The 16675-nt window shown below is 41.9% G+C and overlaps 1 protein-coding gene across 1 annotated transcript; it reads left to right on the top strand.

Annotated features, from left to right (window-relative positions):
* The first annotated feature begins 12852 nt into the window (after positions 1 to 12852).
* LOC146674825 (uncharacterized) lies at positions 12853 to 13699 on the top strand. Its single transcript, XM_085402568.1, has 2 exons — positions 12853 to 12940; positions 13053 to 13699. The coding sequence occupies exons 1-2, from the start codon at positions 12853 to 12855 to the stop codon at positions 13697 to 13699; spliced, it is 735 nt and encodes a 244-aa protein (XP_085258694.1).
* Positions 13700 to 16675: the final 2976 nt, after the last annotated feature.

Genomic DNA, 16675 nt, shown 5'->3' with positions numbered 1-16675 from the left:
AATCTGTGGCAAAAAATGAAAGACTCTTAAGCTGGCGTCACCGTTGCTGTTGCGCAGATAGGAGGCTGCTGTGATAATAAAGGGATGGGGAAATGCCCTGATGTGATACGGAAGCATCAATATCCTCAGAGATTCAACAATAAAGTGTGAAATCAGCTGCCGGTCAGCCTAACGCCCGGCGGCGGCTCTCAGTGGGCTGCGTGCAGCCTCCTCTGCCGGTTGACTGACAGCTCTGCTGCACTGCAGTGATTCCTCCACAGCTTCCCTCCGCTTTGTCGCCCAGCTCCTGTCATACATCACCCCCAACATGGACATCGTGTCTCGGCTTACTGCGCATTTGTAACCTGCCATTAACCGATTTGCCGCAGAGTCGTCGCGCATCAACATCGGCGGCAGTGCCGGCTTTACGCGCGTCCGTGGCAGCTGTGATGAGGATGATGATGGTGATGCTTGGTCTGCTCCTTTGTTGTCCCCCCCACAGCACTCCCTGTGTGTGACTGCGATGGTTATTGTGCAGAATCAGCAAAAAGTTTTATTTAGGCGGTTTCTGAACAATGATTAGACTAAAAAGTGTCACCACCTATTAGAGGAGGCAAAAAACCCACTGAGAACATATGATGATGTCATACACTCTAAAAGTATAACATCCATTCCTTATATTAGTATAAACATTACTGGGCATCACCAAACTATTTCCTGGTGTCCTGCCGAGCCTTTCTCGCGCTATCATCAGTAAAAGTTGAAGCTCAGCGGACGTGGAAGATTTATTTTGGCTCTCAGCTCGCAGCTCTTTGTAGAGCCACAGTCGCATACTCAAAGCAAACTAGTTTGAACTGGATCGTCAGCGGCAACCTGCTATTGATAAAGCTGCATCCACCCCCACTCCCTCCTCTTTAAGGTGTCCCTCCTCCTCCTCTGCTGCTCTCTGGGTGGGAGGAGGAGGAGGAGGACAGGTGGATATCCTGCAGAGTCACAAAGTCTGCTCGGTCCGGACGTTTGCTCTGCAAACATGCGAGAGATGATTTTTCTTTGCACCAGCATCTCCTCTGCAGCGGCTCTCACTGTGCGGGTGGAGGATGCTCTGGGCATGCGCAGTGCTTCTCTTTTTTTTCCGCTTTTTTCCGGTAGTGCTGCCTTCAGGTGCTGTAGGCAAAGGTAGAAGTTGTAAACACAACATATGCGACACCGTCAAAGTTAAAGAACATAATAAAGATCCGTGTTTATGATCTTTATAAATCTTCTGTTTCATTTCATCCGCTCACTTTGAAGACCCACTGCAATGCAGTTTGTCTGGTTTACTGCCTGCTTTCTATTTTTTGTTTAAATATCTTCACATTAAAAATCAAGAAACACAAAAGTGCAGCAGTAAATGCTGTGTTTTGCATGCACATTAATAACTGCACTGTGCAGTCAGACCTGTAATGAGAGCAGCAGGTGTGTGCTCTGAGGGGGCTCTAATAATGCTCTCAAGACAAAGTTTTAATTGAATGTCCAAAGAAGACTTAAAGGAAATTCATCATTTCAAATAGTCTTTCCACGAGGTCAGAAGTTTAACTGAGACATCGAGCATTGATCAATGAGGTGCAGGTTACAAAGTCTTCTTTTATGAAACATTTCCAAAATGCTACAAAAAAAACAAAAATCATCCATGCATTCTTTTCTGCTTATCCCTTCAGGGTCGCGGGGGTGGGCGGAGCCTATCCCAAAAAATTTCATCCATCCATCCATCCATCCGCTTCCGCTTATCCATTTCAGGGTCGCGGGGGTGGGCGGAGCCTATCCCAAAAAATTTCAGTAGTTACAAAATTAAAACAAAATTAGCACACGATAAAATGTTCAGTTTAATCTTAAACGTGCCAGTTAGAGAGGTATGAACCCTTCTGGTTGCATTACGTGGTCCCCAGATGATGAACCCTGCAGTTTTAGTGACCTCATCACATCTCCTGTGCCATCCAACCAAAATATCAAATTTGACGACCATGCTAACAGCAGAATGGATGTTCACAGGCAATAATCCAGTAATCGAAGTAGGAATTCATATCAAAATTGAAGTTTTTAAATTGATTTTTCTGTGTGATAATTAGCACTGCTGCGTCAGAGCAGCAAGGTTCCTGGTTCTGCCTGGTATGTTCACCATGAGCTTGTGTAGGTTCTCTCTGGGTACTCCAACTTCCTGGAGATGCAAAAGCAGACGTGTTTGGACAGATGGAGTTGAACTGAAAGCAAGAAGTTTATTTAGGCTGAAGGGGGATGATCCAGTGAAGGCAAAATATCACGTGACCAGGACGTGTAGGAGTGAATAGTTGTGCACCTGTCAGTGTTAACTCTGTGATAGACTGGCAACCTATCCTGGACGTACCCGCCTCTTGCCCTATGAAAGCTGGGATAAGCTCCAGCACCCTGTGACTCTGAGTAGAATAGTCATAATAAAATAGATGGATGGTGGGAATGTGAAACCTTAAACGGTTAAACTTGTTTTTAGAATCCTTGTAAAGAAATTTATCCTAAATTTATAAACCACAATTTGTGACTTTCTGCTGATGTTCTCTGAACATTTTTAGATCTAATTTTATCCAGTTGCGTTACTGTTTATATTCCCCTGTAGTGTGTGAGTGATCTGTGGGTGGGGTGTGGGTGGTGTCTATGGGCAGTCACACTGCTGTTTGTTGAACTGTCAACATAACAGATCCAGACACACAATAAAAATAGCAGCTAACAATTGTTCTTCTCAGTAAAGTTTTCACAATTATCTCACTCGGAATTAACGATTTGCACCAAGCTTCACTCTAATACAGTTTTTCAGCCCTGCATTATTTGTCATGCACAGTTGCAGCTACTGCAGATTGTATTTTCCCTGGAGTCAGCTTCACAGATGAAGGCATCACGTATGTATCCGTCCTTGTAAGTGCATGGAGGTGTCTGAAGCGCTTATCCTTAATATTTAGTCTCCTTCCTTGTGCTTAGTGTTCATGTAAAATATATGAATACATTTGTCTCTGGAAAACTACACTGAACAAAAATATAAACGCAACACTTTTGTTTTTGCTCCCATTCCCCATGGGATGGACGTAGAGACCTAAAATTCATTCCAGATACACAATATAACCATCCCTCCCAAACAGTGGTCACAAATCAGTCCAAATGTGTGGTAGTGGGCACATCTGCCATATTGAAATAATCCATCCCACCTCACAGGTGTGTCACATCAGGATGCTGATCTGACATCATGAGTAGTGCACAGGTGTACCTCAGACTGCCCACAACAAAAGGCCACCCTGGAATGTGCAGTTTTGTCTCACAGCAAAATGCCACAGATGCCACAAGCAATGAGGGAGCGTGCAACTGGCATGCTGACAGCAGGAATGTCAACCAGATCTGTCGCCCGTGCATTGAATGTTCATTTCTCAACCATAAGCCGTCTCCACAGGCGTTTCAGAGAATATGGCAGCACATCCAACCGGCCTCACAACCGCAGACCTCGTGTAACCACACCAGCCCAGGACCTCCACATCCAGCAGGTTCACCTCCAAGATCGTCTGAGACCAGCCACCCAGACAGCTGCTGGAACAATTGGTTTGCACAACCAAACAATTTCTGCACAAACTGTCAGAAACCGTCTCAGGGACGCTCAACTGCATGCCCGTCGTCCTCATCGGGGTCTTGACCTGACTCCAGCTCGTCGCCGTAACAGACTTGTGTGGGCAAATGCTCACATTCGATGGCGTCTGGCACGTTGGAGAGGTGTGCGCTTCACGGATGAATCATGGTTCACATTGTTCAGGGCAGATGGCAGCTGAAAATGTCCCAGTTCTTGCATGGCCAGCATACTCACCGGACATGTCACCCATTGAGCATGTTCGGGATGTGCTTGACCGGCGTATACGACAGCGTGTACCAGTTCCCACGAATATCCAACAACCTCGCACAGCCATTGAAGTGGAGTGGACCAACATTCCACAGGCCACAATTGACAATCTGATAGACTCCATGCAACGATGTGTTGCACTGCATGAGGCAAATGGTGGTCACACCAGATACTGACCGGTTCTGGGTCCCCAGACCCCCAATAGCGCAAAAAACTGCACATTCCAGGGTGGCCTTTTGTTGTGGGCAGTCTGAGGTACACCTGTGCACTACTCATGATGTCAGATCAGCATCCTGATGTGGCACACCTGTGAGGTGGGATGGATTATCTCAATATAGCAGATGTGCCCACTACCACACATTTGGACTGATTTGTGACCACTGTTTGGGAGGGATGGTTATATTGTGTATCTGGAATGAATTTTAGGTCTCTACGTCCATCCCATGGGGAATGGGAGCAAAAACAAAAGTGTTGCGTTTATATTTTTGTTCAGTGTAGATTGTGCATTCACCTGAGCACTAACAGTGTATTTGAATGGTTCAAATACTGAATACTGGAGGTTTAGTTAATATCTCTGTTCTGTTCAGGCCCCTAACATCCTCCTCTGCCACACCAACCCTCTATGTCCTCCTCCACTGCATCCATGAATCTCCTCTGAGGTCTTCCTCATTTCCACCTTCAACACCCTTTGTTCAGTACATCCACCACCCCTCTCTCAGCCTTCCCATTCAACCCGTGCCAACCCTCTGAGACACTCATTTCTCTCTCTCCAAACAAGTTTAACATCTTCAACTAAACCAGCCTTCCTTTCACTCTTGCTGTGATTTTTCTGCCATAAATCACCCCTGAAGCTTGACTCCCAACCTGCACTTCTCTCTTTGCGGCCCATTGCTGTGCATGGTTGACTCCAGTTGTTTAGACTTTGAATGTTTTCATAGCAGATCATATTTTTGAGCCATCGACCTCTAGGTTACGGGTGCAGCACACTTCCACTGCAAAACTCTGCTACACCCACTTTTACCAGCACACTAAAAGTCCCGTTTTTTTCAACCAGGAGGAAAAACAAAGCCGTCCTCAGGGAGGTTAAAAATGCAGCTTTAGCCATTTTTTATTGTTAACATCACTTACTTATTCTAATAAGGTGATCCAGAAAATTGAGATTGCCAGACTTTTAGTCTAAGCATGTAAATGTTAGTAAAGTCAACAACAAAAGTCCTCAAAAGCTGAGAAAATTCAAAAATGTATTGAATTGTGTTGCAGAAATTTTAAGTTTTCTCTACATTTCCATCATTATTTAAAGCTTCACCTTCAGGTCAACACAAATGTCACTTTTAAAATACATTTCTGTCTTTTGCGGCTGGTGCGCTGTGCAACACAAAACAGCAACATGCTGACTGTGACCTTCAAATGCCATCGCACAATTCAGCGTTTTCATCAAAGGAACAGCACGGCTTTGCTTCAGGAACAGAGGCAACCTATGGATTAGAATTCATCTGAGGTCGAGCGCCACAGAGAGCTGAAAGCCCGAAACGTGTCGAACGATGTCTCTGCACAGCGATGTGGCTTTGAGCTCACAGCATCTGCTCTCTTCCTTAAGCTGTTTGTGCCACGAGTGAGTCTGGGTGGACTTTCAGTGGTGCAGGTAAATCTATCAGACACTGCTGCTACAAAGTGCTGCGGCTTAGATGTAAAGTGAATTCAACTTTAATGCTCGTGTTAAAGGCTTTTCTGTCAACGTTTAACGCTTCGTACGGACTCTCAGAAGTCAAACGTAGCTCGGTGTTCACTTGTAAACTATTTCCCAATCCCATATTTTATATCACTCTTATAAATAATAATAATTAGCATTCTTCTACCTTAAAGAAAAACTAACCCATCCACTTAATCAGGATATTAAACTTTGGATTAAACTATTAGACTAAATTGCTTCTGACTGGCTGAAAGTCCCACATATTGTTCCAATAATCTCGAATGTGACCTCTGAGTCTGTGCTTCCTTGCAGCTGAGGAAACCCCCTCCTCCTCCAAAGGTCGCACCATGCCGCTGCTCCTGCCGTGACCTCTGACTCCCCTTTCCTTTGGCTACTGGGTCAGACTGGCGGCACTCTTCTCACAAGTTTAAGGCTGAAGCACATTTCCCACAGAGGCCGCATCGACCATGAAACTGATAGACTTGTATGTTAAACTCTGAAATGTGAGTTTGTCAGTTTCATAAAGCCGTGCGTACACAGGCTGCTCTTTCACAGATCTTTTTAAAATTGTGTTTATGAGCCTGATTTGCTTCAAATGGATGTGAATGGACGCCTCGAGTTATTAGAGAAATTAAGACATCATGAGAGGTAAAGTGAAACTCGGCACACGCGGGGGTGAAAGAGACGCTTTTTAATGACCTTAAAATGTGCTGCTGAATGTGAGACGTAATGAAGATGGAGTGTTTATGGTTAGGTGCACACCCACGCATTTTTCACCTGCATGGTGTACCCAGGAAGGAAATCCTATAAATGTCAGAGACATTAACAGGATATAGGAAAGCCCTGATTCCAAGAATATTTCCTTATTAGTGAACCAAACAGTGCTTTAAACTAACTAAATACATTTACTCAAGTACTCTACTTAAGTACAAATTTGAGTTCTTTTCTTCTTCTAACCCATTTTCACTCCTGCTCCACACACAGTGTTTCACTTACCATTTAAATAACGTCGAGATTTCTGCACGAAAAGGTTAAAAATGTGACCTGGAGCGCTTCAGATAAAGTTTCCCAGTACTTTACTGGTCTAACTGGTAATAATCTACAGACAAAATCATCAAAAAACCAGCCACGGACACTTTTCTGCACTGATTATCTTACAACATGTGGCACTAAATGAGGGAACCTCGCTGCCACACACTCGGTTTGGTTTAGTCTTGTGTTCCGTTTTGATTAATTCATGCTTTTGTTTGAGGTGTATGTGAGATATTAACCACGCCCACGTGGGTGTGGAGAGTCTCCTCTTGGTCCGGCTGCCAGCTATTTGGAGTTGATTATTGGAGCGAGATAATTGGTGTGGGCTTGGAGGAAGACCAAGAAAGGAACTTTGAAGCGTTACTTGAGGAGTTTGTCCTACAGTTCTGTCAGAGAGGCTGTAGAAGCAGGGCTCAGTGAGCTTTGTTGAGCTTGAGCTGGAATGAATTTGGCTTTCTTATATATTTTTTTTATCTGCTTCGCTTATGCAGAACCAGTAATCTGGTTGGGAGACTTTTAGTTGAAAGTCATCTGAAGGAGCCACGTTTTCACCGATTCTTTTCTTTACAGAATGCTAGTGCAACATAAAGTCTGTGCTGAGGGGAAGATGATTTATCTGTGGAAGCTGTTAACCGTTCTCTTTGACAAATCTTACAGAGATCGCTCTGAAAAGGAGAAAATATCCAGTGAGCAGCAGTTCTGCCTTGTTGTTGTTAGAGGAGAATAAACAGACTGTTTCAGCTGATAAGAAGTCAGTAGTAACTCGACCACATTTTACAGCACACATATGCAGAAGAGCGTCTCTGAATGCAAATGACCTCCACAGACACTAGATCTCAGTCACGTCAACATGAACCAAACTCTCTGAGCAATGTTTCCAGCACCTTGTTGAATTTGTGCCATGAAGAATTAAAGCAGCTCAGCAGGGGAAAATGATCCCACCTGGTACTAGCAAGGTGTACCTAATAAAATTACCAGTGAAAGCAGTTTAACCTGATCTGGCTTGCAGTTTTAGTAACGTGGGTTTTAGGGGAAGGATGAATTTTTAACAAGCAAAATGATGGAAAGTTTTAATCAAGGAAGCATCCAATTAAACCGACTTTGAGGATGTTGAAGGGAGACGTGTGTCCAGGACGATTTCTCCTTAAATTCAGAGGAAATAATTCAGATTTATGCTCCCGGGACCAAGTGTTGATATTATCCACCCTGCAGAGCAAATTATCTATCCGTGCCGTACAGTATGTGCTTACAATATTGATGGAGGACAAGTTCAGTGCTCTAAACTTAGAGTGTAAAAAGGTCTGTGTGTTTCAGGCATCTGTGCGTGTGCTGGGCTCTGTGAGTGAGCTCTTACCAGAGGCCTGTCTCCCTCTTGTGGTCGTGGGTCAAAGGCTGGAGCTATGAAGTTCTTTAGGGACAAACAAGGCATTAGATCGTGTAGGAAACACAACGTTTCATTGCCAAGATGTCCTGAGAAAATCTCACACAGCTGCTCTGAATAATGACACTTTTAATTCGACCACACAGCTCAGTAAAAATTAATTCAAATAACAAAAGGCCACATAAGATGTAGTCGACTCTACTGAACCTGAAAGTTGGGAAATTCTTTTATTACAGCAATCCAAAAGCACGAAACACATTAAATAAAACACATAGAAAAAATAAAATTAAAAAAATTGAACTGAAAATAAAATAAGGAGACTCAGCGAGTGAAAGCAAGTAAAAGAAAACACATGAACAACAAAAAACGTTGTTAAAAGCTGGATGTAGGAAAAAGTAACTTGTGTTTTATGTTTCTTTGTTACATGTCTTGCTGTAAAGTGAAGGCCGGCCTCACGCTTCTGTAACATTTCAGTTTCAGTCTTCAGAACAGATGCAAAAAAACTGGTCTCACTGCTTTGTGTTTTTAACACATCACTAGCGGCAAAAGTGGCTTTAGAAACAGTGAACGCTGCAGTAGCACTTGTGCTTTTCATTAGTCAGCAGAAGACTGTGGGCTGCATCTCATCACACGTTGTTAACTTGGTGCTAGCAAGCAGAAAAGGAGTTAAATTACTAAACACAAACAGCAGCTGTTGAAAGGCACTGAGGGATGAGTGTATTAAGTTCAGTTGTACTGTACGGTCAGGGCAAAGGCTCTGGCAGTGCCACACGTTTTGTTGTTTACACACTTTGCTGATTCCTTTTTTATTTAGTTTACGTTTCTATGTTATTGTAAAAAAAAAAAAAATCATTAGTTTCAAAGACTTATGAACAAAGATGGAGCAGCCAGGCAGAAGGAGAAGAACTCAGAGAAGATTCATGGATGCAGTGAAGGAGGACATGTAGAGGGTTGGTGTGGCAGAGGAGGAAGCTGATAGGGATGAGGACTGAAAACATCTTCAAACACTGGTTTCTTCCAGTGTTTCAGGAGCAACTTAGCAACAATCTGGTCATTTTCAAGCATGATGGAGCGCCGTGTCACGATGCACAGACAGTAACTAAGAGGCCTGGACAGTAAATGGTAAGTATTTATATAGCGCTTTTCTAGTCCCTAAGGACCCCAAAGCGCTTTACATATCCAGTCATCCACCCATTCACACACACATTCACACACTGGTGATGGCAAGCTACATTGTAGCCACAGCCACCCTGGGGCGCACTGACAGAGGCAAGGCTGCCGGACACTGGCGCCACCGGGCCCTCTGACCATCACCAGTAGGCAACGGGTGAAGTGTCTTGCCCAAGGACACAACGACCGAGACTGTCCAAGCCGGGGCTCGAACCGGCAACCTTCCGATTACAAGGCGAACTCCCAACTCTTGAGCCACGATCGCCCCTGGACAGTATCAAATTAATATTTTGGATTCATGGACAAAAAAACTTACTTGAAGGACTGATAAGGCAAGAATGGATCACCGTCAGTCACATCCCCCACCCCCCATCCTAAAAGAAAAGTATGGTGTAAAATGTCATATGTAAGAATGTGTCTGCTTGTCATGCATTTAGTTTATAACAAGCACATCTTCCTTTATGATAAATGATAATAATAAATAAACCTTTAACTTTATATATTTCAGTTGCATTTTACTCAAAATTACTGCTTCAAGCTAAATAAAGGTGAAGAATTTTTTGGGGGGGTTAGAAGGATTTGATCTTTGTGCCAATAAAAGTCTTTAAAACTTGTGAAATGTTTAAACTGTTCTTTGCTTTATAAAAATGTAGAAAACCCTCTGAATAAAAAAATGAAAGGCCAAATTTGCGACACTCCCAAAGCTTTGTTGCCATGACTGTAGAGTTTAGTGTGACACAGTAAACTGTAAAAACGCTGTGTTTTCATCAGAGAGCTGTTGCTATGATCATTATTAAAGTAATTCTTAGTGCACCCGAGAGGCTCTAAAAATCTCTAACACCTTCCAGGAATATAATTCAGACCGAAACAGCATCACTGAGTTTTCCCTCTGGAGGTGGATTAACACCTCAGTGAGCGTGTCAGCAGAAAGTGAGCAGTGCATGCTTCACACTGACACGGTTTATCTCTGAGCTGGATTTCCATCAGATCTGAGGGCGTACCTACTCTAACTCATTAAATGTAGACGAGCCGTGTAAAAGGAATTCGGCATGTTTTCACTTCAGGTTCTGAGCATCTGTTTGGTTTTTTGTTAACACTTGCACATTAAAACTGTACAGATTACGACAGCTGTATTACAGATTCTGTGGTAAGAAAAGATTCAGGAGTTTAATGAATTCTACAGAATAGTAACAAAGATGGTGGGAATCTGTAGTAACCCGTACCAATCATACAGATATAGAACAAAACAACATGGAAGGTCCTAGTTCCTATTTATTTCTATATATTTAGTGGGAACATGGAATCTCATGCTGCATCTTTTGCTTTTAGAAATAAATGTCTTCCTGCCCTGTGACAGATAGAACTCCACAGCATCTTATTAACGTGGAAGTCGAAGTCTGAGCTGCTTTAATTTTTCCATCATTTTCGTGTCATCATCAGGTTGATGCTGAGTGCTCCTGTAGTCCTGATGCTCTGTGTAGATCAAACAGACAGTAACAGTGGACTGAAAGTGTAAAGCAGTTTCTCTACAACCTTCTACAAAGCTACATATCTGCACTTGACCCTCCGCGCTGTGTTAAAGCGCTTGGAGCATATTGTGTCACGTAACTTGCAAAACATGAGAAAACATTTCACTGGATGGGACATTTCCCTGTTGTAAGAAGACATCTATTATCCAAATATACTTAGCAGAACAAAGAGTAAATATTTGTTAACAATATTTGTTTCGGATTATTTGCCTCGCCCCCGGGTCTCAGTGAAAGCAGAAGAGCCGTTGAAAAAGAAGAGTCGGGAAACTTCTCATAGAAAAAAGATATTTCCTGCCACATAAAGATCAGGCGTGGATTGACTCTTCATTCTGTGCATAAATAACATTCAAAGCGTTCAACAGTCTGTCATCTTATCAAGAGTCTACAGATGTGATCAAGGTCCTGACTGTAGTCATCAAAACTAATCGTGTTTAATCTGAAACATTTCACACAGATGTCTGGAGAGATTTCAGTCAGTTTATCCGTTTATAACAGTGATCTTCTTGGGTCAAACCTGTGGGCCTTTCTGTGTGCAGTTTGCATGTTTTCCATGTGCTTTCAGCTGACTCCTAAACCTGCTTCTCTTTGATCGATGGGCTACATGTCCATGTTGTACCGCACCTATCTCCCAGTGTCTTCTGGGATAAGGTCCTGGCCCCACATAGGCATGGGACATCTTTAGCCCTCCTCCCTATTACACACATTTAGAAAATGTCCCACATTTTGTTTGGCTCTCTTATCTGCAGGACAGACTTGACTGAAGTCCATCTTTTATTCACTAGATGTAAAAGAAAACCTGTCATCATGAATGACGTGTCACAAAGTCACAAGACTTGGAATACGATGAAAACACAAATAAATCTCTGGAAAAAAAAACGAAATACAGAATTTGTAACACATGTTTGTCCCACATAAGCATTCACTCTGTCCCACATTTAGCGTGTTGGGATCTTGTTGCTTTAACCCACACTGTCTGTTCTGATAGAGACAAAGTGATCTTGACATTTCTTTATTTTTTGCTGCTTGAATGATGAAGATTCTGGGTTTGAATCTGCTCCTCTCCGCGCACCTCTGTGTCCTATCAGAGTCTGAAAACGTACACGTATCATAGATAGACTCACCTCAGTGAACTGGATAGATGTCATTAGTCAAAGGTCAAGGTAACGAGTGCCAGAGCAAAGGTTCTTACAGGCTAAAAATAAACAACATATAAATTAAATATGTTCTATCAGGACCCAGTAAAAAAAACATTCAAACATATTTAGCAAAAAAAAGAAATGTAAATATTTATTTTTCCTCTCGTGTATTTGCCTTGCCCTCTGGGCTCAGCAAAGGTAAGCTGAAAGTTGGAACACCTGCAACAGTGAGATCATTAAAAAATTCCTGAACTAGCAAGTAAACCAGAATCATACATTTGGTGTTGTTGATGCTTACTTAGCCTGAGATTAACTGAAACTAAAGCTAAAAAAAAAAAAAAAAGAAAAACTAGACACAAGAAAAAGAAAACTGAAACACTGCAGTGTGCTCACTACATTAACAGCAACAAAAAACAGTATTATTCAGGACTTTTTCTTTAAAGTTTAGTGAGATTTATCAACACAACCAGTCTGAGGAGGCATTAATGTAAGATGTTTATGTCTACGTACTGTACTCTTGCCTTAATAAATATGCCTCCTTTACATGATGAATCAAAGTTATCATAAAGGTTATCACACCCACAAAAAAACTCAAACTAAATTAAATGGAGAAAACAAAAAACACGTGAATCTAAAGCTCTGCTGCAGAGGGCTTCAGCCCACTTTCACCTCTGAGTGTCCATCTGATCAGTGTTTGAAGTTTATTGATGATGTTACTGTGTTTCTCTGCACTGCATGTGAGCACGAGGTGCAGCAGATACCTCGGAGCACTCCTTGTGACCAAAAGAGGCGTAGAAACTTTTCATTGGACGAGCTTTTCTCTAAAGTAACAGGACAAACAAATGCACGCCTCAGAAGAGTATATAACTGAAGTCAGACAGTCAGAAAACATCTAACACCTTAACTTCTGCTTCTACTCAGCGACTGACACAGAGTAAAGGTGAGTGTAGTTCCTTCATTTCTCCCACTAAATCAGGTGTTAAATATTTAAAGAGCGTTTGGGTGCATTTTTGTAAAGTGTTGAAGTTTCTGGGTTTTGTTTTTAGAAAATGAAGGTCCAAGACTTGTTCATGGGTTTTGCTCTTGTTGCTCTGACCAGTGCAGCACCGATAGAGGACAAAGCTGTATATGATGAAGGTAAGGGATTATTTAAAGCAGAAATTTACTAAGGTGCAGGTCTAAACTTAGAGCTGTTTGAGTGCCTGTCATTTACTAACAGATGTCATCACTCCCACACCTTCTGATTCAGCAGAGTACAACCCTGAAGACTTCGACATAGATCCTACACAATATGAGAAACTCTTACAGAATGTGCAGAGTTACGGCAAAGTTCTGGGCATATCCTTTGACTACGGTGAGCTCCTGGGGACAGAGTTGGAGAATGAAACATTCCTGGCTGCAGGACTCGGGGTTGATGTGTCTGTTGGTGGACTCCTTGGAGATGAGGCGGCCCTGGGTGAAGGCTTTGGAGATGTGAAGTCTCTGGCCACAACCTTTGGATATGCAGAACTCCTAGACACTGAGTTGGGAAGTGACACACTTCTAGTTGCAGGACTTGGGCTTGAGATGTCTGGTGGTGCCCTGGGTGAAGATTTTGGAGATGATGACATACTTCTGGCAGCAGCTCTTGGGGATGAGCCCCTCGGTGCAACCTACGGATATGAAGAGCTCCTGGGCTCAGAGTCTGGAAATGAGACACTTCTGGCTGCCGGACTCAGGGTTGAGATGTCTGTTGGTGCACTCCTTGGAGATGAGGCGGCCCTGGCCAACGGGGAACTCCTGAATGTCAGTGAAGAAGATGAGAAACTCATGGAGATCGCTTTGGAAAACCTCAGTCTTGAAGATGTGCTGAAAGCAGCAGGTTCTGACGGTGAAATCAGACCTGATGCTGAATGAGCTGAGAGAAATGAATCCCTCGCTGCACACTGCCTGTATGTCTCAGTATACTTCTCACACTCTTCAAACTTTTTGTTTCCATCATAAAGGGAAAAGATCATAAAGCAAAATAACATTTAATCTCAAGAGAACGTAATCTGCAGTTCACCAAGTGAAGAATGTGATGCTCTGTCATGTTTTTGTAGCTTACATGTTAACATGTATGTTTATCTGCTCTTTCTCTGCAGCTCTCCAGGCTCGTGGCTTCATCGTGGTCATGATCCATATAAGGCAAATGAAGTGCATTAACTGAGGCACTGTCTCAAACATAAGGGACAGTAAAAATGTTTTGAAATGAAATAAAAATATTGGTCTCAGTTTCAAGATTAATGTTCTCTTTGTTTTTATTCTTTGTGTGTCTGTGTGTGTGTATATGAATCTTATTATAATACATCTCAAAAGCCTGCAGAGATTTTGCGAGCAATGTATTTTCTGTTGCTTAACTAAATTTTCATTTAATTTTCATTTATAAATGACGTGAATTTGATCAGCAGAATCAGTTTTTTACATTCCCATAACAGCATAAACATGCAGGTAAAATGTTCTTCATTCTGCATTTAGAGCTTTCGAGTAACTATTGCCTGAACCACGCAGTGAGCAAACAACTGTTGGGTGACTTTACTTAAATAAAGTATTCAAATAAGAATAAATGTAAATATTGTAAGGCAAGAAATTACTGGGCAAAGATTTTATGCGTAGATTAATTTTTTAGATTTTGTTCTATTTCGCTTTAATGTAATTTACAGACTTCAGATGCCAACAAGTTCATCTGACATGGTTTGTTTTCAATGACATGGTCTTCTTTTTTTCTTTTTTTTAATCAAGTTAATATGTTCAGGTTTAGTGAAAAAGGATATTAGTCACTGAATGAATTATTTTCCAAAAGGTAAATTATGTAATTCATTGTTTTTAACAAATTTGATTGTTTAGTTTTGATTGATTGTTTGATTGAAGCTGGGAAATGTTGAAAGAAGAACTGGACTTGTTTGTGTGTCACATGATATCTTCTAACTGGTGGACAAAGTGGCTTTCGCCAACAAAGCTGACAAACGGAAGCAGGATTTGGAGGATTTCGCAAAGAAAATGTTTTGGAAGATGTGTACTGTGGCATTTGCACAATCTAACATCTCAGTGTTGGTGTTGTTCATACATTATCAGAATAACATTGGTCCAGAATCAGTGACCCAACTGTCCAATGATGTTCATTTATTCAGTTAGCATTAGCCAAGAAGTTAGCTAATGTTATTGTAAGCTATAACTAGCAAACCAACATAAGTAACTTAAATTTGGCAAACAGCAAACCGAACCTGGCAATATAGTCATTATAATGTATAAATTAATAAAAAACAAAACCAATAGCTAACAAAGCTATGACACCACAGTGGGCACAGTGAGGCTTGATACAGATATCGGTGCAAATTAGTGCAATGAAAAGTTAGTTGTACTAGCTTTTCACTACTTTCTAAAAGTTTTTAAAGTCTTCTTTGTTTATATTGACTTTTGAAAACATTTTATGTTTAATAATATAGTGAAAATCTCATCACCAACGCCGGATCCCTCGCAAACAAAACGGAGGAGCTACAATCAGAGATTTACTACATTCCCCATTTCGTGGTACATGTACAGTGACAATAAAGGGCTATTCTATTCTTCTATTCTTCTCTAAAATTGAGCCTTTCCCTCATTGTTAGTATTTCCAGGTTTATAGAGTCATAAAATAACACAATATCCCCTCTGTAGAAACTTTTCACTCTAAGATGTCAAATCATTTAAACAAGAATTTTGAGCTTGATGTTTTTAGGTTTTTAATTTGCCATCTTTTTGAGCTCTAGTCTGAATAAATATGACAAATTAGTACAACTTTCTGAGATTTGGCTTCAAAAATAATGATCTAAGTAATCATCTGGGAGAGCTTCATTGTCTGTCTTTCACCTGTAGTATCATTAAGCAGAGCTGCACTTTGCTTCTTTCTTTGTCACATACATTACCTGCCTGCCTATCTATCCTCAGTGACTTTATAAAACACATAGTACATGACTGAATTATAAACCTCCATGCTTCACATTCATCCTGCCTACTGGTATGCTAAATTCTGGTATGCTAAATAAGTCCCACAGTCACGCAAGGTGAGGAAACTTTTGTGGCGAAGTCAAAGCAATGCCCAAGTATAAAAGAGGGATAAAAGCCAGAGAAAATCCAGAGGATTTTGCTTGCTTGCCCCCCGTCAAAGAATTTCAAACAGCTGGTTCAATGATTCAGGCAGCTTTTCCCGGAGCAGATAAAAGAGAGCTCTGTGGAGAGAACAAGCCAGCGAGTGAGTAAGAGCGAGAGAGGAAGAAAGTGGAGGCTGCTTGACAACAAGAAGTGAGAGTGATTCAGCGTAAACTCAGCATCCCTGCATGCCTGAAGCTCAATCACTCAAACCAGTAAAAGCCTGACGGGGTGAAGCTGCCTCAGCAGGATGTTTCAGTTGCCTGTGATTGTGTGTGCTGTGGTGCAGTATGAGAGGATTTGCCTCCATTGTGCCCTGCGGTGCGCCGTGATGCCTCAGGCCTGCGACTCCTGCCAGGTGACTGCGGGCACTCCGTGAGCCAACGTAGCTCCTCGGTTTTCCTCTTTCTGTATCTTTTTACAGATTTCAGCCCATCTCATTTATAGATGAGGGGACTACAGAGTGCTGCATCACTGCGACACAGCTGGCAGTCCTTCTTTACTTAGGGCTCCTCCTGCTGGTAGAGATGTGGCACCTACAACAGTAATCCCTGTTGCAAATAAATAGAAAAAAATGTTAGTAATGTAGGAGGAGATGAAGTCAGCTAAAAAAGCACGACCTTTGGCATCTTTGAGAGCCGCATATCAGGTCATTCCATATTTAATCTTTTATCGATCTTCTACTGAGGAAAAGATCGTTTGACAAAGTCTAGACAACATCTAATA

This window comes from Rhamphochromis longiceps, linkage group LG3 (assembly GCF_057381845.1).
Source record: "Rhamphochromis longiceps isolate RC_006_pf linkage group LG3, R_longiceps_female_GT1.1, whole genome shotgun sequence".
Lineage (NCBI taxonomy): Eukaryota > Metazoa > Chordata > Actinopteri > Cichliformes > Cichlidae > Rhamphochromis > Rhamphochromis longiceps.
This window is presented reverse-complemented; position numbering and strand designations above follow the sequence as displayed.